General features: G+C 38.2%; 1 protein-coding gene across 1 annotated transcript; it reads right to left on the bottom strand.

Moving 5' to 3' along the window:
• Window positions 1-130: 130 nt before the first annotated feature.
• On the bottom strand, window positions 131-26,748 carry Arpc2 (Actin-related protein 2/3 complex, subunit 2). The gene is made up of 7 exons (XM_045743457.2): window positions 26,393-26,748; window positions 21,232-21,325; window positions 18,470-18,759; window positions 14,506-14,633; window positions 10,141-10,233; window positions 7,299-7,506; window positions 131-3,680 (listed from the first exon to the last, which is right to left on the bottom strand). Exons 1-7 carry the CDS (start codon window positions 26,464-26,466, stop codon window positions 3,653-3,655), a joined length of 915 nt encoding a protein of 304 aa, XP_045599413.1. The 5' UTR covers window positions 26,467-26,748; the 3' UTR covers window positions 131-3,652.
• Window positions 26,749-26,830: the final 82 nt, after the last annotated feature.

The raw sequence follows: 26,830 nt of genomic DNA, 5'->3' as shown, positions 1-26,830 counted from the left end.
GAGTGCATAACCATTATGGTTTTAGTATTGTAGCAGTGAATATCTTTAGGCCACAAACATATATGCATAAAGCAAACTAAAGGGGCAAAATTATTGTTTAATAATAGGACAAGAATAAAAATAAAGTGCGGAACAGTGAAAAGCTTTACTTATATCAAACCGATTTGATGAGGCATTGCAAAAAGACTAACTTATTACTGTAACTTTTATCATATTTCAATGTGTTTGGAAAGTTCCTTGAAATATTAGTACCATTTAAGGTCCAGAAACACAGCATGTATGTGGACATTACCTACAAAACAAAAATCAAACTAGAGCCATTAACAAAAAGATTATGTTGATCCAAGACAACTTGTGCAGAATTTTCCTGGTATTATTCAACCATGATTATCAACTACATCCAATATCGAAAATAAAATAAAATTTGTCAAATTCAAGTTGGAATATTTAAAAGCTTAATAACTAAAACTACTTTTTTTATGAAAAAGTTATATACTGTAGTTCAAGTTTCAACTTTTCATTACAAAAGCTCAAAAGTATTGTTAACAAACATGTGGCATGACATTCTGTTAAGTTTGTAAGGACATATCATCATTCTCCCAAAAGGTTTCATATTTTAACAGAAGGTGAAGGTCACAATGCAAGTTTATAAACTATCATTGCTCTGAACTTCTGGTAACCCTCACTAAAATCTATGAAGATGACTATAACATCAATAACATGAAAGATGACAATTTCAAACTTGTATATCTGTTTCTAATATATTAGATAATACTTTATTTTATTTTTCAGAACTTAACAAATTCCAATATAAAGTCCAAAATCGAAGCTATTAATAAACAAAATATTTGGTTGCTAAAAATATTAAGACTGCAATCATATTCATTATGGTTTCTACATGCAGTGATTCCCCTTAATATACCCCACAGAGACAAAAATATGACAGGTGATACTTGTTGTTTAATGCAACAATAGAAATGACGTGTGATCTATATCAAATTATACTATAATAAAAAAGCAAGACCAAATAAAGAATTATTTGCAAAGAAAAAGGTGTTCAGTTACAGGTGTAGGATGAAGTGGGAACTAAACCCTAAGACTCCCGGCATCACTTGTACAGCAAATCTGATGGTCTAAATGACCCAGAGAAGTCCCAGGACGAAAACATTACCAAGCACATTCAAACAGCATGATCCACATTCATCTGAAATCAATTAACAACAAAGTTGTTCAGAATATTAGGATCATGAAGGTGCCTTCTATCATTACTTAACTAATAATTATAAATATTTTACCTGGAGTATGTATGTATCTGACAGCCACTGGTTGAAAACATTTTGGCATTTATGTAATAGAGGCTAACAGATGCCACAAACTGATAACTACATTAATATTGTGATATAGAATAAGAATAAATTATATAAAAGACCTACAGTAATGGCACAAAATATTAGGAATGTTATATGGAAGAATGTAAAACATTTGACCAGTCTATCATCTTTACAATGCACATGTTAAGTGTATTAATATACTGTAATCATAGCACACTTAGTTTGTAACAACTTGACAAATATCTACATTGTGGTTTCTATGCTTGTGTTTCCTTGTACATATTTTTAAAAGCTTTAATGTTAAACTTTAAAGTTGATGTTACACTATCCAACTAAAAAATTTATTCCAAATATTTATACATTAAATCATTTATAACTAATTCTGCAAACATGACAAAAACAGTAATGAAGAATGGCACCTCCACATCAAAACAATGGCAATAATCAATAAGAAACTGTAATCCTTTCATAATACCTTTCATTTTACTATTTACAAATGTTCACCACTATATAACAGTTCCATCCAGACATAAATAAGCAGATGGGGATATCAACAATCATAGAAGTCATTTGTTCAATGACAAGCAAAATGGATGGGGCATAAGGCGGGACTTAAGGGACACTCAAATTATGATGTATCTCTGCTTGTTAAGTTTCAACCATCTTTTTTTACTTCATCTCTTCAACAAAGCTAGAAGAGTTCAATGGAATTATATATATTTTTATTGTCCATAAATCAAATAGCCACCATCCCGGACAATAGCCACCATCTCGGACAATAGCAATCATCTTGGACAATACAGATGTTCCACAATTTAACACTTCACATTTACCCATGAAATAAATGAACAAATCAATATAAAAAATTACTGAGCTATGTAATTCATATTACAGTATTACCTTAATCATGAATAATAACAATATTTTTTTTACAGTTAAACAAAATACCTAACTTGATACTGGGTGGGTATACTAACCTTTGTTTCATGTCGCATATGAGCAAGATCTCTTAATTACCTTTGTATAAAGATCAACAGTTACCAAAATGTGTTTGGTCAAATTGTTTTTGTGAAGTATCACCTCATAGCTAGTACACCCAACACATGATTCTGGGAAATACACGAGATCTGTCATTTTCATCCCAGTCCATAAATTTGGACTATTACAATTATTAATCTTAATATTTGTAAACACCAATAAAGCCAAAACAACATTTCTCTAAATATATTTTTTTCCAATAATGTAAATGGAGACAAAACTAACCCTGGCCAAGGCAACAACAATGAATACTGAAGGTTTAAAGTTCCTCATTGGAAGTAAGGGAATGATAATGCCAGCCAGAATCTCATTGGAGCCTCATTAACTAATCCCTAATTTGTGACAGTATGAATACAGTACTTTAGTCAGACAACTGAGGTAATTAAGGTACAATAGTCCCTCGTATGCTGGCCGTACAGCGCATGTATTCAACAGGCAAAAAAGATACTTGCCTCTTCTGACACTTCATTTCAGGGTTTAGTTGTACGAGAATCAATGAACTAAATCTACATAACTTTGGTGGTTGGCAGTCATGACTTGACTTTTTTTTCATACATTTTCAGATCCTAAATCTATGACCCTATGGTGATATTTCCCGTATTGGCTCCTACCATTGGAAGAAAGATTATGGCCACAGGGAAGAGGTGGATGACGACAGCAGCAGTTTACCCGAATATATTACCACATTCTTAGGCTGCAGAAAGCAGAGACTCGAGATGCTCAGGAGTAAATATGTTTCTTCAGATTCTTCATAAAAGCTTATTTTCTAGTGACTATCCATTCAAATGTAAATGATTTATGGTGGCATTATTAAGGCTAACTCCTATTCATATCACTGTGACGAGTGTCACTGAGGAATAAACTGTATGGCTCAACATAATCAACAACAAATACACTCTGCTTATGAAGTGCTGAGCTACAACTTAATATGCAGAGGCTATAAACAAGTCTCGGAATTTTGCCTTTTTGGAATGCGATACAGTACTGCATATGTATGGTCATAGAAAGGCAGCTAATACAATTTTCAACTTCAATATCACTGTAAACAAATTAAAAATACAAGTACTTGCAGTACTCAACTCCGACACCCATTCCTAGAAGTCACACATTAAAAAATTTGCTTGATGCAACTTGATGATGATCAACCTATGAATGAGTCCTAGCACTAATGGAGCTAAACCACTGCTACACAACATGCCCTGGACTTTCCCAGCAGCCAATCACAGCAGGATGATGATGTTGATCATGTTGATACTTGATTCAATACCAAGCAACATCCACTATCAGTTGGCACGCATGAATGACCGACCCCTGCAACATAGCATTAACTATACATACATGACTACAGTAAATTCATTAGTAATAATAATAATATGCACTCAGATGTTATACTAGATGTTTGTTAAAATACCACAGTAACTTCTTTTCAGTGCTGATGCTTTCACAATTTTGTATTAACACTTGAATTTCAGGGCTGGTGCCTGCTGTCTAGTCCAAAGTAAATCACGACCTTCAGCCACTCGTTCAGTGATGTGTTATTTGTTCACATTGTGCTCATTTTCTATTTGTCAGCCTAATTACAGTGTTAGAACATTGATTCTAGTATAAGGTTTTGAAAATAATGTTCATGAGTACAGTAACAAAACAAATTACCAAGTTTAAACAAGTTTATAAACATTTCAACATTGCAGTTATTTATAGTCATACATCTTATTATTTTATATAAACATGTGAAAAAATTATGCACCTATATCAATGTAGAAAGAACAAACTAATATTTGAATAATGTTTTATCAATAAATTTGCAAAATTAAGAGGTATTAAACATTTTGCTTCAGTATGACTCGGAAATAATGGGTAGTGAAACAATTAAAATGTACTTTAGGTGGACTAGGCATTGGTGCATCATTGGTATACAAATGTGCATATATTCTAATAAAATATATATCTGAAAAGCAACTCCCTCAAATACTCTTCTGAAGCTATGTCCAGTGATATACTGTACTATCAATAAACTGATGAATACTGCTGTAGAGTGGATACTACTGTTAGTTCATGCATTTACCTAATGACTATAAATGTCTAAGTACTATAATTGCACAATCACACCACATAAAGGATCATAATGTTAGTGCTACACAAACAAGCACATTAGGGAAATTCATTAGATACATCAAGTTTCTACAAGGTCAGTACACAAATTTTATTTGCACAATTTTTGGTAATATGTGCTATAAGAATATGCATTCAATGATGAGATCAGTAACTGCAATAGTAAAACTAAAAATGAGATAATTTGTTTTAGTTTATAAAACAAATCTAACACTGAATGTAATGAAACCCCTCATTTTGGTGTGGCACTCACTGGCTCCCTGGTGCTAGTTGCCTGGATAGCTCTACACATATCAAGTCACATCAGGCCCTTGCAGTTCAAAATATAAGCTACTGCAAATCAGAGGCCAAAACCTGGTCACTAGGAGATACAGGGAGCAGGGGATACTTGATCACCCAAATCAAAAGGAAAAGCCACCAGAAAGGAAGAAAGCCATCAAAACATAAGAGACAACAGTAAGGGTAACATGAACAACCCTGACAACCAGGAACCAGCAGTTAGATCATTAACTCCACTAGTCACTCCTCAACTGCCAGGTGGCAGCCCCGGGAACCTGAATCAAACCAGGGCTTACTGATCAGACATGCACCAAAAAATTACAACCTGCACAGTGGAAGGAAAGGGCAGGGACCAAGAAGCTCACCAGAGACATTTCATTACATTCAATGCTGAATTTCTATAAGTACCCCATTGGTGGCTCCTTGGTGGTATCTCACCATGGAGAACTGGCCTAACCCATGATGGAGGGAAGCAACAACCAGGATCCCCCTAAAAAAAGGGTAGAGCAGTGTTGGGAAAACCACCAAATGGTACACAAGATCAGTGCGGCTCAGGAGTGAATGTCTAAACCCACAAGCCCAAAGGGAAGCTGAAGACACGCTGAAAAAAGGGCACACCGACACACACTATGGGCCCACAGGCAGGCCACAGGGCAGAGCAGCAGAATGACATTGCAGATGACTGGAGATAAACAAACCCTCTAGAACAAGGAACCAAAAACACCAGACTGAGAAAAAATATTACCCCTTAGGATCCTGAGGGGCACACATGAAACGGAGGATGACCGTGACCAGGCAGAGCAAATAAAGCACAACTGCTCAAAACAAATAAGAAATACCCACCCAGACCAAAAAAGAGAAGCCAACTAGAAGGGGGCACAGTAAAGGGAAGATGGAGAGGAAAGTCAAAGAAACTGCACCAGAACCCAGCAAGGCTCCGGAGCAGCCGCGATTTGAAACTATGTTCCAAGCACTACCTGGAAGTAGGGCAGCTTAACCACTGTATTGCACAGAGTGCCCTCTGAGAATTGTGCTATTCTTTTAATTGGCTACATTTTAATGTTTTTTAATGTTTTCAACACTGTGTTTCAAAATGAAAATAGTTGAGTTTGGAAACATTTTGTCATTAACTTTACCTGAACATTTGAACAACAAAAATATGTCCTTGACAATTGCACTATGAAGTTTTTGCCGAAACCATGCCACACTACATGTATGCGAGTCAAAACACCCATTTCACTTATAGTAAAAGGAGAAATGCTTGGAGTGACTCTGTGCACATGCAGCTCAGGCTTGGGTACAAATATTACTGGGAATATGGGATAGGTGTTCATGATAATGACACGAAGTGTAAACTATGTAGAGATGAGGTAGCTCAAACACGGGTACCATGTGAGCAGTGCCGTGGTTAAACGTAGCCGAGCCACTGAGGAGAAACCTAGACCCAGTCAGAGAAGGTAACTCTGTTAGGGAAAGTGAAATGTAAGCAGGTGCCAGGGAAGAAAATCCTGAAACAAAGATGGAGTGAAATAAACTAGAATTATGCAATATGGGTGGCATAAAAACAACCATAAAGCATGAACAAATCAAAAGTCCTAAGGAAAACGATTACCACTAACTGTGAGCACCAGAGTTAATGGTCCCTGCAGGGAAAAAGTAAATGGGTTAGTAGTAGGGTCACGAGAAAGGAGGATGGCTAGCTGGGACCCTACGTGACCTGGAATGCCACCGGATGGCAGCCTGGTGAGTTGAGACAATGTTGTTTGTCCATTTCCAACTACATTTGCCCTGTTGTCTTACTTTCATTTCTTAAGGACAGTCATTTGTTTTGCCTTTAACTTTCTAAGCAATTCTCTAAGTTTTGGGTTAATCTTTGATGCTCTCCCTCACCTCTTACCTCTGTAAGAGAACCAGATTCTGGTCCTAATCCCTAGTAGGCTGCATATAGGTCAGTAACCTTGAATGAATAGGAGGCTCTGTGGTACCAGTGTCTTAAGCTACAGAGACCCACTGAGAGAACTAGCACACAAAAATGTATTCTTTGCAAATTAACTTGTCCTCAGGTTAGGCTCCTCAAACCAGCAGTCGACCCTAAAGATACATTCATTAACTTTAACGTGTTACATATTCAAAATATGTATTTTCTCATATATAAGCTAATATTATTACATACTAAATGTGTTGAATAGCTAGGCCCAACTTAAGTTAGGTTCTGTTGGCAATTGTTGGTATCTGAAGTACGAAGCATTCAGAAAGATGCAATTTGAGAAGAGAATTTGAATGAAACACTCAAGAAAAATACTTATGTCATCAGTTGTGAGTCATGTGTACAGTGTTTGGCAGGTGGATTAATGAGCATCTGGCATTTGTTGAGGGGGGGGGGGGGGGGGGTTGTACCATGCTAAATTTTAGATAAAGATTGAACCCGGTAAAAGGAAACCTTGAGTTGTATTAGGCACATACAAAGCTGTAGAGGAGGGAATTGGATAAAGGTACACAACACATTTATTCTTTTGACAGTACAGAATGAATACTTACGATGCAGTCTTCTTATCTGTTGAAGACTTATTTGGTTCAGGTCGCGCTCTGTTGAGAACCTTCAAGAAGTCACTAGTCTTGGCTCGCATGCGAGAATGAATGTAGGCCTTTGAGCACTTTATGTGATAGTGTAAGTAATCCCGAAATATATGAATCAGGTTTATGGTGTTATCTCTTGCAGCTTTGCAGGTGTGCCGAGGAAATAACACTGGGAAGAAACAATAAATAATGAACAGAAATTGGAAGTTAGGTATCTCAATACAACCAACATTATATATATTCTTACAAACAAAATATGGCAATCCCCTCCTCCTCCTTTGCACATATATTTTTAAATACTGTACACTGATAGAGAATGAGTAGGTTAATGGGTGGTTGTGGTGAGAAAGTGAGGGTGACGGTATATGAGTTTTGATAGTGTGGTGGTTGTCGTGAAAATGTGCAAGTTTGGTGGTGGTGGTGGTGGTGGTGGTGGTGGTGGGGGGGGGGTTATCTTATAATTAGTGGTAGTTTAGTGATTTGGTGTTAGTATAGGTGGAACAGTGTGTATGGTAAAGCAACGGTCTCGCTTCATGCAGGTCGGCATTCAATCCCTGACCATCCGGTCAGGAGAGCCGGTGGCTGAGCGGACAGAACACTGGACGTGTGATCCTATGGTCCTGGGTTCGATCCCGGGCGCCGGTGAGAAATAATGGGCAGAGTTTCTTTCACCCTGATGCCCCTGTTACCTAGCAGTAAACAAGTACCTGGGAGTTAGTCAGCTGTCACGGGCTGCTTCCTGGGGGGTGGAGGCCTGGTCGAGGACTGGGCTGCGGGGGACACTTAAGCCCCAAAATCATCTCAAGATAACCTCAAGATCCAAGTGGTTGGGTACCATTCTGCCCCCCCCCATCCCAAATCCTTGTCCTGATCCTTTCCAAGCACTATATAGTTGTAATGGCTTGGCACTTTCTCCTGATAGTTTCCTTCCCCCTTCACCTAAGTGCTTGTGAGGGTTGAGCTTCGGCATTTTGTTTTTGTCTCTCAACTGATGCTTACCTACTAATGATTTGGGAAAAAGAAATCTTTGCTCTTTGTGCACTTGCCAAGATCAGTGTCTTTCCCCTTATCTCCACTTATATTTCTATGTTGAGTATTAGCCTTTTGTGGAATACTATCAAAAGCTTTCTGGCAGTTTAGGAAGATGCATCCTTCATTTTGTTTGCCTTATTTTGGTAACCCTGTTGTAAAATTTAATCACATTTGAATGAGTCAATCACATTAAGAATGATTTTCCTTTTTGAAGTCATTTTGTGCCAGTTATAAAATTTACTCTCCAAATGTTCTACAATTCTTCTTATATGATGATTTTTCAGCACCTTAAACGGAATGCATGCTAATGATACCGTTCTATAAATTGGTGCTTCATGTCTGCCTTTTCCAGATTTCTGGTAGCTCTCCTCTCTCTGTAGTGCAATGTTGAACACTATAATTAATGGGTTACACAAGATCCCTGCAGTTTCTTTCAGTAACCATAGTGATATTTGGTTTGGTCCTACTGCCTTTGCTACATCAAGTTCTTCCAGGTGTCCTTTTACCTTTTCTACAGCACTTTAATTCTGTATAGTGTTGTTTCTGGCCATCTGTTCCCACCTCTCCTATGATGTCAATCTGGTTCTGGTTTGCAGACCTGGAACATCTTGTTGAACTCTTCTCACACTTGTTTGTCATTCAAAAGAACATAGTATACCATATAAATTGATTAAATCAAATAAAAATTATCCAAAACGGATGATCAAGAGACTAAAGTATCTTATCAGAAATAAGACAACTATATACAGTATAAATTAAATAAAAATGGGGATGGGTATCTTAAACAAAAAATTATCACTCTCAAGAATGATTATAAAAATAAAAATAAAATAAAACAGCAAAACAAAATTATGAAGTGTGTATAACAGGGCAGGCAAGAAACTACAAAGGTTTCTTTCAAATACTGTATACCAAAGACTATGGAGAAGACTGCAGAGAAGTTCTTTGAAAAAACTTCCTTTGATGAGTTCTTTGAAAAAAAGTCATAACAAAAATGAGTGGTATTCTAAATAAATACCATGTTGTATTTACTAGACAACAACTTGATATTTCACCTACATCCAAACAAATCTACATGGATAGTGAAGAGGGCAAGTTGAATGAAGTTGCTACAAGAGAAGAACTTATTAAATGGAAAAATTAAAGTCAAACAAGTTGCAATGAACAGAAGAAGTCTATGTCAGGTTCCCAAAGAATGTGAAACCAGAGCCTAACTGGTACCATCTGGGTAACAATATGAATTCCTACTAAAAGGGGTAAACACCAATGTGCCACCTAACGGCCCCTAGTTCACATAACACATGATATTGATTTAAAGGATAGTTGACCTCAAATACTTCATTACAACCATATAGCTGTGAAAACCATTACCAAAATCGGTATACAAATCATATAATTATATTCAAATTTTATATCATGATGATATAAATATCGCATTGGCATAGTAACATTCGTGATGATAACCACATTTTCACTGTAAGAAATCATGAAATGACAGCAGGATTGTTTTATGAGTCTAGGTAAACTCCACTACCTCCATAGCGATATTATATCCATATTATCATCATGTGTGTATAAAACCAGACAATAATATCTAAAATCAACAATCTGTATATGATGATAACTGCACTGCCCTGTGAATTAATGTATGAAGATAGCTGCACTTTAAGGGTTAAATGCCACAAATTGTCCTAGTTCACATTTTTATAACTTGTTGATTGTAAGACTCGCATACCAGTTTTTTGCATTAGACAGTAACAGTTTAACTTACCAAATGTAACATATCCAATATTTTCTCCTTGTCTAGCTTCAGTGTCCTGAAGTTCTAATGGTGGCTCCTTATGAGAGAATAATACATGTGGAGCTGGAAAAAAGAAAATACCAACTTGTAACATGCATATAACAATCATCATATTACATATAGTGTACGGTATTAGCAAAAAGTACCGCTTCAGTTTCATACGATAAATATATAAATATTTATTTACTGTACTGTATTTCTATTCAAGTCAAGTTTGTCCCAACCTGGCCCTTCAGTGACCCCCAACATCCCAATCAGTTCGCCTTATTGCTTCTGGGCTACCCTCAGCTAGCCGTAGGAAGGAATGAGGTCACATTATCGTAGCTGATGGTGTTGGTGAAAGATGCTGTATAACAAGGTGGTGATGTAGCTGAATTGATCTGGACATCTGGTGAAGATTTTGTGCCAATTGTTTCAGACTTTGATGCTAAAGACTAAAGCATTCCATGAATGCATGCTGTAACAATTCAAGAAATGTCACCACTGTAACATTTGCAACAAAACACTGAATATGAACAGCTCATTGTGATGGTTGCAATAACTTGTAACAATTTAGGCTGTAATAATTGCATTGATATAACCCCAAAGAACTGGAAGTGTGCCCCTCACAGCAGAAAATGCTCATCCAGTTATCAGGGAAAGGGGGGGGGGATGGGGAAATGACCAAGGCATTAACACTTTCGCCCGGGCATGACGCAGCATTGCGTCATCCACTAAAATAATTGCCAAAAATCAGGTTTTTATCCGATTTTTTTGAGACTGTTTGGTAACTGTCAACAAGCCGAATGCAATCTGTGACTACAATACAAACATGAAAGGTGTTGATCACTTTGACCAAATGATCAAATATTATCACTTCATAAGGAAAACTCACAAATGGACGAAGAAAATGACCATCTATTTTGTGCAAATGGCTATCTACAATGCTTGTGTGATGTACAACTACTACACAAAAAATACTAAACTATAATACTAAATATACTAAAATACTAAATACTAAACATTTGTGGGCAGGAATTGGGAGTGTAGCTGCAATTCGTCTGGGCGCTCACTCGCGGTTAACGTGTGGCCCGTCTTCAACTCGTCGGCGGGTGGAGCATGACCAGGTTTTTTATTTTATATGCTAATGTTCCTCTATAGAATTCTATTGTGAACCCAATGATAACAAAATGAAAGACCTAGGACGAAAATTGAGGTGACCAGAGTGAAAAGAGTGAACACATTTTATCGCTTTTGCGCGCTCCTGGGTAACTCGTTCACACTTTCTCTGTTTGCTGCGGGTAATTAGCCGGGGGATTTTGGAGTTTATATGCATTTAGTGCTGTAGAAAATTCTATTGCGAACACAATGATACCAAATTTAATCTCATAGGACGAGAATTAAGGTGACAAAGTTGAAGAGAGTATACACTTTTCAGAATTAACGTGCGCTCCCGTGAAACACTGGGACCCAAATCGCACAGTTGAGAGGTGGCGCGCGGGGCACGCCAAAGTGTTAAACATATCATTACAATTTTTACAGAATAGATGGAAGATAAGGTTACTCTTTTAACACTTTCACTGCCTGATCATACATACTCCGTTATGAAACCAAAACATGGAGTATGCGGCATGGCACAAACGCCATCAATAATTTAAACATTTGTAAAAATTCCACTCATTGTCCGAATACTATGGGACTTGTTTTAAAATGAGCGCCAACTTCTTTCCACTGTTTGTATACCCCACGGGGCATCCTGACCCTGTCGTGTGGGCGTCCACCCATGCTGAAGACTTTGTTCTTGTGACCTCATTCATGACAGCTGCAGCCTCCCCTGGAGTCGAAAAGTTTCCCCATTCTAGTTACTTTATCTCAGGTATTTGTTGTTACCGGCTTTATAAACATTGGAAATTGACCTCCAGATGGATACTGATCAAGAACAGAACCAATCCATGATGAAAGCATGGAAAGAAACACACATGAGGGAAAAGTTATTGAGTTGTCGAAAGTATAGAAAAGTGACACATATATGTTCTTATATATGCAAATACCTCCTTACGGCATTCTATTGCGAATAATTTGATACCAAATTGAACAACGTAGCACAAAAATTAAGGTCAGAAAGCTAAAAATAGTATAAACATTTGTGGGTGGTGACGAGTTCACACGCACCGCTCGGCCAACCTTGAGGTGTGCAGCGGGTCACCCTCCGGAGCAGCGAAAGTGTTAAAACAAATAATGCCCCCAAAACTCATCCTAGAACTTTAATAATTAGGCTAATTGACTCGGGAGGAGACCAGTCAACTAATACCGAGTGTTAGTGAACTTTGATCTTTTAATACTTACTAGATGAATGGAATGAATGAATGAATATATTTACAGTAGAACCTTGAGTGACGACCGCCTCAAATGGCAACGGATTTGGGTAGCTAATGCCCCGATCGCCAACAATTCGTCTTATCATTTATTTTTCTTTGTTTAAAGATGCTATTGATGCTGGGATGTTGCAAAGCATTGACTCTTGTAGAAAAACAAAATTATTTTTTTTTAAAAGAAAGAACAAATGTCAAAAAGTAATATTATATTATGTAATTATAAAAAATAAATAAATAAATAAATTATATATATATATATATATATATATATATATATATATATATATATATATATATATATATATATATATATATATATATATATATATATAAATAAAATATACATACATATATGAATGATATGTAATTGTGTAAATCTGCTGATTTAAGTGCTTTTGGTATCTTCCCCGTGTCCAACCATTTTCTCCACACCACTTGTGTTACTGGCACTTTTCAGTTCAGTTTTCATTGTCTTTTATGGGACTTTGTTTTTTGTTCTTTGTGCACTGATGTGTGTTTTTCTTTGCTGTCAATCTCCTTTTCTGGCTCTGTTGAGTCAGCTGGCTTCCATTAGGTCAGTTGATTCTAGGAATTGCCATTTTTGTGGTCCCTGTTTCCTTGTTTTGGAGAGTTTTTGGTGTTTAGGGTTGTCCACAGGGTCCTGCAGATTGCACTCGGGCTGGTATTGTTTAGGTGCTAACTACTTTGCCCACTTTCTTCTGTTCCCTTAGTTCTTCTCTTTTTTTCTGAAGTTCCTGGCTACTCTTCTGACCTTAATGTGTTCCCCTTTCTGCTTTGTTCTTTGCTGAGGTAGCAACAGGGAGCCACTATGGTGTTCTCTTGGAAAACCAGCATTGAATGTAATGAAAATGCCTCTTTCTGGAAGGTCGTCAGAAGCCCCCTCAGTAGTGCATTCTGGATATTAGCTTTATCATTTCATAAGAAAAAAATTAGAGAAAATATATTAATTCAGGAAAACTTGGCTTATTAGGCAAATCGGGCCTTGCATAGTAGGCTGAGAAGTGCGTTCTGGCTACTAGGTACGACATATATATATATATATATAATATATATATATAGAGTACATACATATATGTATGTATACACATACATATATACATTTCATTATGTATGAGGTAAATTTTTTTTATTGGAGTTAAAATTAACGTAGATATATGACCAAACCTAACCAACCCTACCTAACCTAACCTAACGTATCTTTATAGGTTAGGTTCGGTTAGGTAGCCGAAAAAGTTAGGTTAGGTTAGGTAGGTTAGGTAGTCGAAAAAACATTAATTCATGAAAACTTGGCTTATTAGGCAAATCGGGCCTTGCATAGTAGGCTGAGAAGTGCGTTCTGGCTACTAGGTACGACATATATATATATATATATAATATATATATATAGAATACATACATATATGTATGTATACACATACATATATATATCATACCTAATATCCAGAATGCACTACTGAGGGGGCTTCTTATTCACTACTGAGCAATGCTTCACATGAACTGCCCCTGAGCAGTGCATAAGAAACACCGCCAATGACTACTTGAAAGATAGAATGCACCTCCTGCCAATTAAGCATGTTGGTCTGACAGAACCCTTTGCTCCCCTCCCCCCTTCCAAGGAAAAAAGAGCAACAACCAGCCAGGATGAATCCAGAAATTCACATTGCTGCCATAAGCTGAGACAGACCCATACTCAAAAGTGGCTGAATCCATCAATAAACAGAGGTCCAACTTCTCTAGGAGGTACTGAAAAAAACCCTGCACAAGTCACTGAAGAGGAAATGTGGTAAGTCAGAAACCTTCGGAAATACAACTATTCCAAGGAACCGAATAGGATCCAGAACCATGGTGGCTAATGGGGTGATCCCTGGCCTCGCACATCCAAATCCTGTCATGATCATAAGAGTTTATAATGACATATATAAATATAAATATATAAATATACACATAAGGAGAACTTTACCTGTTTGACTCCCTCTTTTTCCTTCCTTGAACTCTTGCATAAAGACTTTTCCAATAACAACATCATCAGGATCTTTGAAGATTGTACTGAACACTACTGTTACTCTATCTGCCTTGGCTTCTACATACCTAGAAATAAATGTGAAGTTGTTTAACCACTATCTTAACAGAATGTACACTTTAAACAAATTTATGTAATAAAAATAAAATAGGAGGGGTTAAGGAATATGAGCAATTGAACCCCCATCTGCCTCATTTAACTCTCTAAATGTGACTATTATGAACAGTGCCATGCTGCCTGTGCAAAAGAACTGTGAATGTAATGAAATTCCTCTTTCTGGTGACTCCCTGTTGCTAGCTGCCTGCTTAGCTCCACACATTTAGACAACCGGCCCTTGCGAGTTATTGAAGCCTACTAGAGATCAGAGGTCATAACCAAGCCCTTGACAGAGGCAGAGATTAGGAATTCATGATCACCCTAACTGAGAAATAAGCCATCAGAAATGTAGAGCGAAACAAAGCAAGACAGCAACAAGGTACAGTACTGGTATATTTAGACAAGTTAGAAAATGAAATACCCAGTAAGTAGGGCATTCACCCACTAGTAGTAACTGATCACCACTAGGTTGCAGCACCAGGTTGCTCCTGGATCAGATGATGGAGTTTGACACACCTGAAATGGGAAAGGAAGAGTCCAGGGAACCCCTAACGACCTTCCAGAAAGAGGCATTTTCATTACATTCAATGCTGGTTTTCCAAGAGAACACCATAGTGGCTCCCTGTTGCTACCTCAGCAAAGAACAAAGCAGAAAGGGGAACACATTAAGGTCAGAAGAGTAGCCAGGAACTTCAGAAAAAAAGAGAAGAACTAAGGGAACAGAAGAAAGTGGGCAAAGTAGTTAGCACCTAAACAATACCAGCCCGAGTGCAATCTGCAGGACCCTGTGGACAACCCTAAACACCAAAAACTCTCCAAAACAAGGAAACAGGGACCACAAAAATGGCAATTCCCAGAATCAACTGACCTAATGGAAGCCAGCTGACTCAACAGAGCCAGAAAAGGAGATTGACAGCAAAGAAAAACACACATCAGTGCACAAAGAACAAAAAACAAGGTCCCATAAAAGACAATGAAAACTGAACTGAAAAGTGCCAGTAACACAAGTGGTGTGGAGAAAATGGTTGGACACGGGGAAGATACCAAAAGCACTTAAATCAGCAGATTTACACAATTACATATCATTCATATATGTATGTATATTTTATATATGTATGTATATTTTATTTATATATATATATATATATATATATATATATATATATATATATATATATATATATATATATATATATATATATATATATATATATATATATATGTCGTACCTAGTAGCCAGAACGCAATTCTCAGCCTACTATGCAAGGCCCGATTTGCCTAATAAGCCAAGTTTTACTGAATTAATATATTTTCTCAAATTTTTTTCTTATGAAATGTTAAAGCTACCCATTTCATTATGTATGAGGTAATTTTTTTTTTATTGGAGTTAAAATTAACGTAGATATATGACCGAACCTAACCAACCCTACCTAACCTAACCTAACCTATCTTTATAGGTTAGGTTAGGTTAGTTAGGTTAGGTAGTTGAAAAAACATTAATTCATGAAAACTTGGCTTATTAGGCAAATCGGGCCTTGCATAGTAGGCTGAGAAGTGCGTTCTGGCTACTAGGTACGACATATATATATATATATATATATATATATATATATATATATATATATATATATATATATACATACATACATACATACATACATACATACATACATACACACACACACACACACACACACATAGCAGATTACACAACTGAAAGAGGAAAGCATTGGTTTAAGAATTATAGACTAGTTACACTAACGAACCACATAAACATTTTTAAGAGTGAGATCAGGAGTCAGATCTACAGTGTTATGGAGACCAATGACCTCCATAACCCAGGTCAACGTGGATTTAGAGCAGGAATATCATGCCTTCTGCAGCAACTCTATCACTATGACAATATCAATGATGCATTAGAAAAAACAGAATGCATATGTGGTGTACACAGACTTTGCAAAGTAATTTGATAAATGTGACCATGGAGTGATAGCCCACAAAATGAGGTCAGAAGGAATAACAGGTAACGTAAATCAGTGGATATGGAATTTTCTGTCAAACCAAACGCAAAGAGTAACATTCAACCAAATAAAATCAAGTCGAAGCACAGTTAAAATCTCTGTACCTCAGGGAACAGACCTTGCACCATTGCTTTTTCTTATACGTATCTCATATCAGAGGCAGACAAAAATACATGTCACAGCTTCTTGTCATCTTTTGCAGATGACACAAAAATCAGCATGAAAATTACTTATGTAGAAGACATTGACATCCTACATGTTGATACAGTATTAATAAAGTTTTCAAGTAGGCAGCAGAAAATAACACGATGTTCAACAGTGATAAATCCCATGAGCAGACCCTGTGTGGCAACAGACCAATACCCAGAAGAACTGGAACCAGAGCTGAGCCACCAGAAAACCACCTGCCAGCAAATGGCTTCAGCCCAGAAGCACCAATATAACTGCAGGAAAGACACACAAAACCCACAGCAAATTTAGGCCAGCCAAAAAGTTAAGCAGCTCGAGAGCGATGAGGTCATGAAACGGGGAAACAGAGGACAGATGCCATTGGGACCAAGCCGATGCACAAAGGCCCACCAGAGGACAGATAAATGCAACACAAAACCAATCGAAAGGAGTGACAACAACACACACCCCAGAACAATGGGATGGAACCAAGAAACCATCCTTCCAAATGCAGGACATGCTCTGCACAACAAAAAAAACAGGGTGCATGAGAAAATACAAAAGAAGGGACAACAAAAGGGTTAGGAATTATCTGCAGGAGGTTCAACGGGAGACAGTAATGGAAGGAAAATCAGTAAACGAGATGATGGAACTCATAACACAGACGTGCAAAGAAGCAACAGAACAGTTTATACCTCTCAGGAGGAAAAGTAATGAAAGGAGAACAGCAAGCCCATAGTTCAGCAGTGTAAGGAGGAAAAGGAGAAGATAAAAAAGCATGAAAAAGTATAGAGACTTGGTACAGAGGCAAATAGGGAGGCATTAAAGAGGGTCATGAATGAGTACACCAGAATCAGGAGGGCAGCAGAGCAGCAATTTGAAAATGGCATTGCAGCAAAAGCAAAGAGGCAACCTAAGCTCTTTCACAGCCATACAGTATTAAGAAAAACAATGATATGAGAACATGCAAACAGAATGTGGAGACAGGGAGGAACACTGTACAGTAATTTTAGTGCTGTGTGAGGTTAATTATCAATATTGATGCTTTTCATCAGCAAGCTGTATATGAAGATCCTCCCCTAACCATGTAAATTTATGTTTATTGCATGTAAAAATACAAATTATGTTGGTTGTGGTACAAAAAATAATACATGTTCATTCTTTGACTGTCACAGGTAAGAATTCCTCTTAATCCGGATGTCTGGCTAACTTGTAGGGAGTGTCAGCTCCATAAAATTCAGATTAGTGAGGGTAGACAATATTTGTTATTTAGAAGCCTAGATTTTGAAGGTTGCAATGTACAAAACAAAACTGAATTTAAGTATGATACCCAATTTTGCATGACACTGACATGTGGGCTTAACTGTGATACCTGCAAGTACTCATGGTTCTGATATTTCTACTCAGATCAAGTCTGTTAAAACTATACTCGTAATTCAATACTTTGAAATACAGTTTAATTAATCCCTGATTATTGATCAAAACACACTGCAGTGTGTTCTTATGATAACTTTTAAGATTTTACTGCATCAAATTTTAACTACTGTCTCTTGCAAACATTCTTATAAGACTTCATGAATGAGCAAATATAATCTGACAAAATTATATTGTATTCTTACATTGTTTCCTCATCTCTATAGTGTATAATTGCTTTCTTCTGGCCTTCCAAACCTTGTTCCTGGAATTCAAAATACTTTTGGAAGACAGATGCAAAGCAATTCCTCTTCAGCAGGCCTATCTTTTTGACAAGCACTTGCCAGTCCTCAGGAAGTTTCTCCAGATCCAGTAAAAGGGAAACATTAAAACCAGACTCCGGTTCAGCCATAAGAAGGCTGCCATATTCTTGTTGAACAAGGTCATCTGCTCCATGCTCTTGCAGTTGTTTATAGAACTTTAGGGAGATGCTCACCTGAAAAAAAGAACAAAAAGTTAATCAATTACTAATATGAGAGAGTGAGTGCATTTACTATTTGTGCCTACAGAATCAAGCTATTAGTTCTTGGACCCCTGGCTTTCTAACCAATCTATTTTTCCTCAATTTTGTCTACTACATATATTTATCTCTTAACACATGCACACACACACACACACACACACACACGAGCGTAGCTCTCATCCTGTAACTACACCTAGGTAATTACACTTAGGTAATTACACACACACATATCCCCAGAAAAAAGTCCGGAGCAGCTCTCTGATTTTCAGGTACCTATTTACTCATCAGGGTGAAAGAAACTATGCCTATTTGTTTCTGCCTTGGTTGGGAATCGAACTTGGGCCACTAGGACTATGACCTCTAAGTACTGTCCACTCAGCCGCGAGGCCTCCTAGGAATGAGTCTCTGTGGTGTAGTGGTAAGACACTCGCCTGGCATTCCGCAAGCGCTATGTCATGGGTTCGTATCCTGGCCGGGGAGGATTTACTGGGCGCAATTCCTTAACTGCAGCCTCTGTTTAACGCAACAGTAAAATGTGTACTTGGACGAAAAAACGATTCTTCGTGGCAGGGGATCGTATTCCAGGGACCTGCCCGAAACGCTACGCGTACTAGTGGCTGTACAAGAATGTAACAACTCTTGTATATATCTCAAAAAAAAAAAAAAAAAAAAAAAAAAAAAAATGAGAGAGTGCAAGTGTAATTTCCTAAGCGTACTGTAATTACAGGATGAGAGCTATGCTCATGGTGTCCTGTCTTCCCAGTACTCTTTGTCATATAACACTTTGAAACTATGGACAGTTTTGGCCTCCACCACCTTCTCACTTAGCCTGTTCCAACCGTCTACCAATCTGTTTGCAAAAGAAAACTTTCTAATACACGTACAATGGTACCTTCGTTTACAATCGTAATCTGTTTCCAGACACATCATCAACCAAAAATTTGGTAACCAAAACGAATTTTCCCATAAGAAATGTTAAATGAATTAATCCGTTCCACACCCACAAAAATATTAACTTAAAAATACATTTTATACCAAATAACACTCATTTTGTACTAGCTACAATACAGTACTGTATGTATATCTTACCATGAATGAGGACTCTAGTTGGCGTATGGAAGACAGTGAGGAGGGGAGGAGGAGAGGTGTTAGTGTTTGGAAGGAGAGTCCACCTTCCATTATAACAGCAGTGATGACATTTCTGAGGTACTCTCTTTCCTATGTTTTGCAGGCATACCACTTGGATGTGGTTGTGGCTCACTACTTGCTTGTTTTACTAACAATCTGTCCACATACACTTGTTTTTCACTACGTCTTAACACTTGTCTCTAGTGAGACATTACATTCTCACTATGAATGATCTCTTGTTTTATCTCTATCATCATCCTCACATCTATTTTTTTAGGTTGAACGTTACCTTTGACTTTCTTGGGACTCATGGCATGATATATAGTAAGAACTTTTATGTTAAAAAAGCAAAAAATCATCGTTGAATGTAATGAAACTCCATTTTCTGGGCGAGACCTGGAGGCTCCCCGGAGCTATCCAGGCTGATATGGATATCCCTAACTTTGGCATCAGTCAATGTAAATGGAGTTCAAGGCCTTCTGGGGACAACGAGCCAGAACATGGGCCCCCTCAGAGAGGCATGAGGAGCAATGGCCAATAGAATTGCACATGTAGTTATGGAGCATTCTATGTCTGCCATTGACCAAGTCAGGCACCCAGAAAGGTAAGCATCCCAAAACAAACCCCTATTCTGGTTAAAACTACTACTGAAATTTAAACGAGTGGACAGAACTTTACTTTCTCTCAAATTCCTGATTATGTCCACCTAGCTCAGCCAACCGGGAGCAGGTCGGCCGAGCGGACAGCACGCTGGACTTGTGATCCTGTGGTCCCGGGTTCGATCCCGGGCGCCGGCGAGAAACAATGGGCAGAGTTTCTTTCACCCTATGCCCCTGTTACCTAGCAGTAAAATAGGTACCTGGGTGTTAGTCAGCTGTTACGGGCTGCTTCCTGGGGGTGGAGGCCTGGTTGAGGACTGGGCCGCGGGAACAGTAAAGCCCCGAAATCATCTCAAGATAACCTAATAGTTCACAATAATGTCTAATTTTGCCAACTTGTTGTGCAGACTACTCATTAATACTTTTCTCATCGAATCCACCAAAATCCAGCTCTATTGTGTTTTTTATGTTGTGTGGGTGTGGGGGAAGGGGTGTCAGAGGAGGGGTGGGGGGATGTCCATGGACATTTTGTCAGAAGTTCCAAACTTTCTGCCAGGAAACTTGGCTGGCCACCTTAAAAGTTAAGGCTGACCCCTGCATTCATTATAAAATTAGCAAGTACTGTACCTGAACTGTACATTACACACCCAAAAATATATATATTGTTATTACAAATCAAATGTTGTGCAATTCATATATACTGTATATTATAACTTACCCGTATTTTTGTCTTGTCACCATTAATATTAGATAAGTGGTAGAGCACGCTATCGAAGTCTGCTATAGTTACATCAATGGACTCGGCTTTGTTACTGTAAAGAGAAGAGTCAGTGTAACTATGCCAGTGTCAACCATACACTTATCTACTGTATATTATACAGTACACACAGTTTTTTTTAAAACATAAGTACAGATTACTATAGCTATTAGTTCAGTTTATACGCATTAACTGAGGTGTTTCCATCTAGCCCACGGATGAGTTTCTTATTTTACAAAAATAATACTTTGCTGAATAATGAAAGTGGACAAAGGAGATTGTAAAGACAGACAATTATCTCTGCATTTCAGTCTTCTTCACATATTACTAGTACTTACAGTACAGTGCTTACAGTAAATGCCTGCTAAGAAACCCAACCCACAAATCTGAAAATGAAGAAATTATGAAGTTCCGGTTCGAAGTGAAAGTATTAACTCTTTTTACTTTTGGGTTTGAAGTTTAATCTTCAGTCATGTTATTGTGACTTGTCATCTTCAAGTAATTTAAGATTATATTACGAAATCTTAAATATTATAGTTTTAAACATTTTACTAGTTGGAAAAAGTTAGAATAAAGGACAACTTTTAAATAGGTAAGCTTTCTTAATTTTTATCCAAAACTTATATAATCTATTATTAGAGATCTTATTTAATATGAGGAGCAGCTCAGTTGGCCATTAACAAGTACAAGGTAGATAGTACTCCTATCGCGAATTATGAACCAATAAGCTCAACTTTAATCACGTCAAAGTTCTGGAAGCAGTAAGTAAAAGCTATAGAAGATACCCTAGATATATACAGACTGATAAAAAAATAAAAATCCCACTACAGGTGTTGTTCACTACACACAGAAATCACAACAGCGGGCTATATCAAATTAACAAATCCACAAGGGTCATGATGAGAGGTTCGAACCTATGTCCGGGATGATCCCAGAAGCGCAAATCTACAAATCCTACATCTCAATCCACGATCCACGATAAGGGGAGCCGGTCGGCCGAGCAGACAGCACGCTGGACTTGTGATCCTGTGGTCCTGGGTTCGATCCCAGGCGCCGGCGAGAAACAATGGGCAGAGTTTCTTTCACCCTATGCCCCTGTTACCTAGCAGTAAAAAATAGGTACCTGGGTGTTGGTCAGCTGTCACGGACTGCTTCCTGGGGGTGGAGGCCTGGTCGAGGACCACGCCGCGGGGACACTAAAAAGCCTCGAATCATCTCAAGATAACCTCAAGATAAGATCACACAAATCCGAGTGTGGATTTGTTCAGGTATTGTTCCTCTCTCACCTATTTATGACCTGGTGTCCCTTTACCGAGGTTGTTAATCACAACAGCAACTATGTTGTACATCTGGACCTCAGCAAGGCCTTTAACACAGTTCCACATGAGACTACTTTCTCTTCTTCATCTCCATAGAAGATATAGATACACATACAACCTCGTTTCACATACTGTAATTATTTGCTGATGACTCTAAAAGAAGTACCTGTATGAAAACAGTATATGATTGTTGGTTCAAGTGAAACATAGCTGTCCTTGGGATACTGGAGATGATTCAAGTAGAATAGTGTTTTTTGTTTTTAATTTAATTAAAGCATCTGAGAGTTGTTATTGACCAGTCTCTCACATTTGGTGACCATATTAACAGTAATAAAACTGGTTAATTATAACTTAAGAAATATTTAATTTAAAATATAACTTAAATATTTAATTTATCAGGTAACACTTGAATGAAGAATCAATTAAAAACTGATAAATAACCTCACTTCAAATAGGTAGACAATTGTAATTCATTATACTATGGTCTACCAACCTATTAATGAAGGAACTTCAGGATCTTTTTCAATAGAGCTGTGAGACTCAGAACAAGAATGGTCTGAGTCTCACCATAGCAAGATGGTGATAGCAAGAATGCTCACCACAAGACAGGACCACTCCTGTTCTAATTATGTATAATATATAATTAGTTCATTATATAATTTAAAAAATAATATATAACTATTACAAAAATATATATTTATTAATAATTATAATAATTCATTGTTGGGGAACAGGCAGCCAGAGTGTATTTATACACATTAGGCTTACATGGCGGTCCTCTTCCCCCCCCCCTCCTTTCCCAAGGTTGAATTACCGACCCTGCCCAGGATGCAACCTCACAAGAAGCTGACTAATTCCTGGGTACCTGTATCTTCTTGCTGATAGGTGAACAGGCCCAGTAGGTGATAGGAAATGTGCCCAATCATTTCTATCCCGCCTGGGATTCAAACCTGGAATTGAGAGTCAAGAACAAGTCCGATTGTACTACCGGGACCCTCAGTAATTGCTAATTGACTTGCATTGGCTGCCTATTGAAGCCAGAATTACATTTAAGATCTGTGTTGATATATATAGTAGTGACTACTGGAACACCAAAGTACTCAAGTCACAAATTTGAGAAATTTGCAATAGCCTCTACAATATAAACAAGGCATACATTGGAAGAGTATAAATTGCTGGAGCCCTGAGCACTTAAGGAAATTAGCACCAGAGCTTTCTCCCATTGCACTCTTAGATTGTACAACAGGCTGCCAAAGGATATCAAACATGCTAAAAATGTGACTTTTTCAAGGGAAAATTAAGGACCTTTTTGTTCGCAATCTGTTATAATATTAGGGACATGACAATTAGTGACAAGCTCCACACGTGAAATGGATAGACCACCTGCTATGAATGGATATTCATTTACACATTTTGCGACTTCAAACACATTGTGGGCCATCTGAAAAGATATCATCTTGAAGGTAAGTAAAAAACTACAAGAAAACATGCAAGTAAAATTGCCTCAGCGGTAGACAAATATAAATCACTGAATGTAATGAAATGCTCCTTTCTAGTAGACCCCTTAGTAGTCACCTTAGACTATATGCTGGGATCATTAAGACCATATTAGGCCTGAGACTACCAAGGCTACCAAGAACCAGAACATGATTCCTCTAGGAAGTGAGAGGAGTTTGGGGATCAGAGATTAATCCAAAACAGAATCTGACCAGAAAGTCCAGATGTGGTGAAACAAGCCATTGCTCTTAACAAAATATAAGGGAAACAAGGCTAACAATAGGTAGTCCAAGGTGGTCCGAGGTGGTCAACCCTCGACCAACTTGTCCTACCACCACAAAATAGCAGCCCAAAGACCCAAAGAGTGCATCAAGACCCCACATGGGGTCTTGATGCACCCGTCCCCCTTTTTTTTTCCCACAGGCAATTCTTGTTAGCAGGCCGAGAGCTTTCCCTTCCCTTTGCTCATGGTAAGCCTTATCCACTCGTTATCCTGTAATATGACCAACCAAACATTTAACAATGAAGTACCCAATCACTGCTGGGTGAACAGAGGCATACAGTTAAGGATTGACACCCTAGTCAATCCTCCCTGGCCAGGATACAAATCTAGGCTAAATCGCTCACAAGTGTTATCGCGAGTGTGTTACCACTGCGCCACAGGGACTGCCTCACTCAGGGGCCACTATAAATGATACTTTATTACTGTATGTTGTATTCCAGTTACTTTTCTAAGTTACTCCTTAGTATTTCCATTCTGTTATTAATGCGAATAAACTACTGAACTGTTGCTGAAACTATTGACTCCATAATGTAATACAGTAGTCTATGCCTGTCATTATAAAGTACAGTACTGTATTACCTTTTTGTTGTATTCATGTTATTTTTCTTGACCCTTTTGTTGGCTTGCTTCTCATTTAGTATTACCCCTTCACACCTTTAAATTAATTTTTTGTTTCAAATTATTTTAAGTTTAGCCCAAAATGCTTTGCGTAATAGTGGCTTCATTAGTTTAACTTCTGTCCCCACAATTGTATATTACTCTTATGTACTTTGTACACAAATTCTTTTGAATAAAAATTGAAATTTGAATTTTAGTACAGAACCAAAATAAACACGAAGAACTGGGAGCTACTGAGGGGCCTGCCAGAAAGAAGCATTTCATTACACTGAAAGTTTGATTCCAAGAAAGGCCCCTCTGTAGTTCCCTGAACTTTACCGTTTAGCTTCACTAGGCGATAACAAATACGCCTGAATGTGGGATCCATCACTAACATTTTGGTGCAAGATCCACGAGACAAGAATCAAATAACATTGTCACATGTGGCTCAACAGTCCAGTTCCCACATATGAAACTGTGTACAAAAAGGATACCCAAAAACAAAACCTACAATGTACCATATGCAAGCGATGAGTCACAATAATGTGGCTAAAGTATGTTGACCAGACCACGCACTAGAAGGTGAAGGGATGACGACATTTCGGTCCATCCTGGACCATTCTCAAGTCGATTGTGAGAATGGTCCAGGACGGAACGAAACGTCGTCGTCCCATCACCTTCTAGTGTGTGGTCTGGTCAATCTACAATGTACCAAGTGATGAACTTTTCTAATAAGGAACCTACCCTGGCTAATGGTAAAATATTCATGTATGGGGGGGAGTAATAGTCAGGCCAAGCTGGACTAAGCTAAGCAAAGGCAGGCCAGGCTGGGGCGAGCTGTAGGTGCGACCACTGGCCACACCCGAAGCCCGAGCACATTTCACGATACATATCAGAATATAGTCATAACTCGGCTAAAATGTAATTTTTTTATGACTCTGTTTGTAATGCATTTATAAACCATCTGATTAAATTAATTAAAATTTCAAGACAGATTTGACTCTGGCAATCCTAGGGATTGAACTTTCAACTTAATTTTCAAGCAAAATTTAACAGTTGTAGTGAGTGTGTCAAGTTGGAGGAGTGAAAGGGTGAGCTAGCAGCAGGGTGCCAGGAGAGTGAACCAGAGTGGCAGCAGAGTGGCAGCAGAGTGCCAGGAGAGTGAACCAGAGTGGCAGCAGTGCCAGGAGAGTGAACCAGAGTGGCAGCAGAGTGCCAGGAGTGAACCAGAGTGGCAGCAGTGCCAGGAGAGTGAACCAGAGTGGCAGCAGAGTGCCAGGAGTGAATCAGAGTGAAGCAGTGGCAGCAACAGTGCCAAGAGTGAATCAGAGTGGCAGCAGTGCCAGTGACACTCCTCTATGACACATCACCGCAGACGATCCACACTCACACCGGTTTGCTCTCAACCTCAGTTTCCTTCACTCACCCGTTTAACGAGTTTCTTATCTTGACGGTGAGCGTTTCCTCGAGGATTCTGTTGTTAATCTCCAGGAGAATCATGGTGTGAGGAGCATGAGGGCCACAGTTGTAGCAGCAGCAGCAGCAGCAGCAGCAGGAGGTCCCCGCTGAGGGCGTCAACAACACTCTTTGATAAGCTTCACTTCCGCCCCCGCGCCCGCACGCCTGCACGCCCCACACCCCCCCACACCCTCACACTTACTCACTATATTAACACACTCTACACAGAATTGGATATTTAATAAGTATTATTCATGTGAGGAATATTACATGGAGTTCCAATAATATTTGAAATGTAAACATTTATCTTACGGGTCCATATATGTCCTGCCTCACGTTGCTCCCAAGTAATTCCCAATGCTGTATATCAGTATGGATTATTTTTATGAATAATAATTGCTTCATA

Source organism: Procambarus clarkii, chromosome 31 (genome assembly GCF_040958095.1).
Source record: "Procambarus clarkii isolate CNS0578487 chromosome 31, FALCON_Pclarkii_2.0, whole genome shotgun sequence".
Taxonomy (NCBI): Eukaryota; Metazoa; Arthropoda; class Malacostraca; order Decapoda; family Cambaridae; genus Procambarus; species Procambarus clarkii.
Note: the sequence above shows the minus strand (reverse complement) of the source record. Positions and strands in the feature narration are given on the sequence as shown.

What these genes read in the sequence shown, in the direction of transcription:
- Arpc2 (XM_045743457.2), bottom strand. Translation starts at nt 26,466, where the DNA reads ATGATTCTCCTGGAGATTAACAACAGAATCCTCGAGGAAACGCTCACC. An exon ending in AAAAAGAGGGAGTCAAACAG is followed by an intron (nt 10,234 to 14,505) that starts GTAAAGTTCTCC and finishes TCTTTTTTCCAG; the next exon opens with CTCCACATGTATTATTCTCT. An exon ending in TATTGGATATGTTACATTTG is followed by an intron (nt 7,507 to 10,140) that starts GTAAGTTAAACT and finishes GTTTCTTCCCAG; the next exon opens with TGTTATTTCCTCGGCACACC.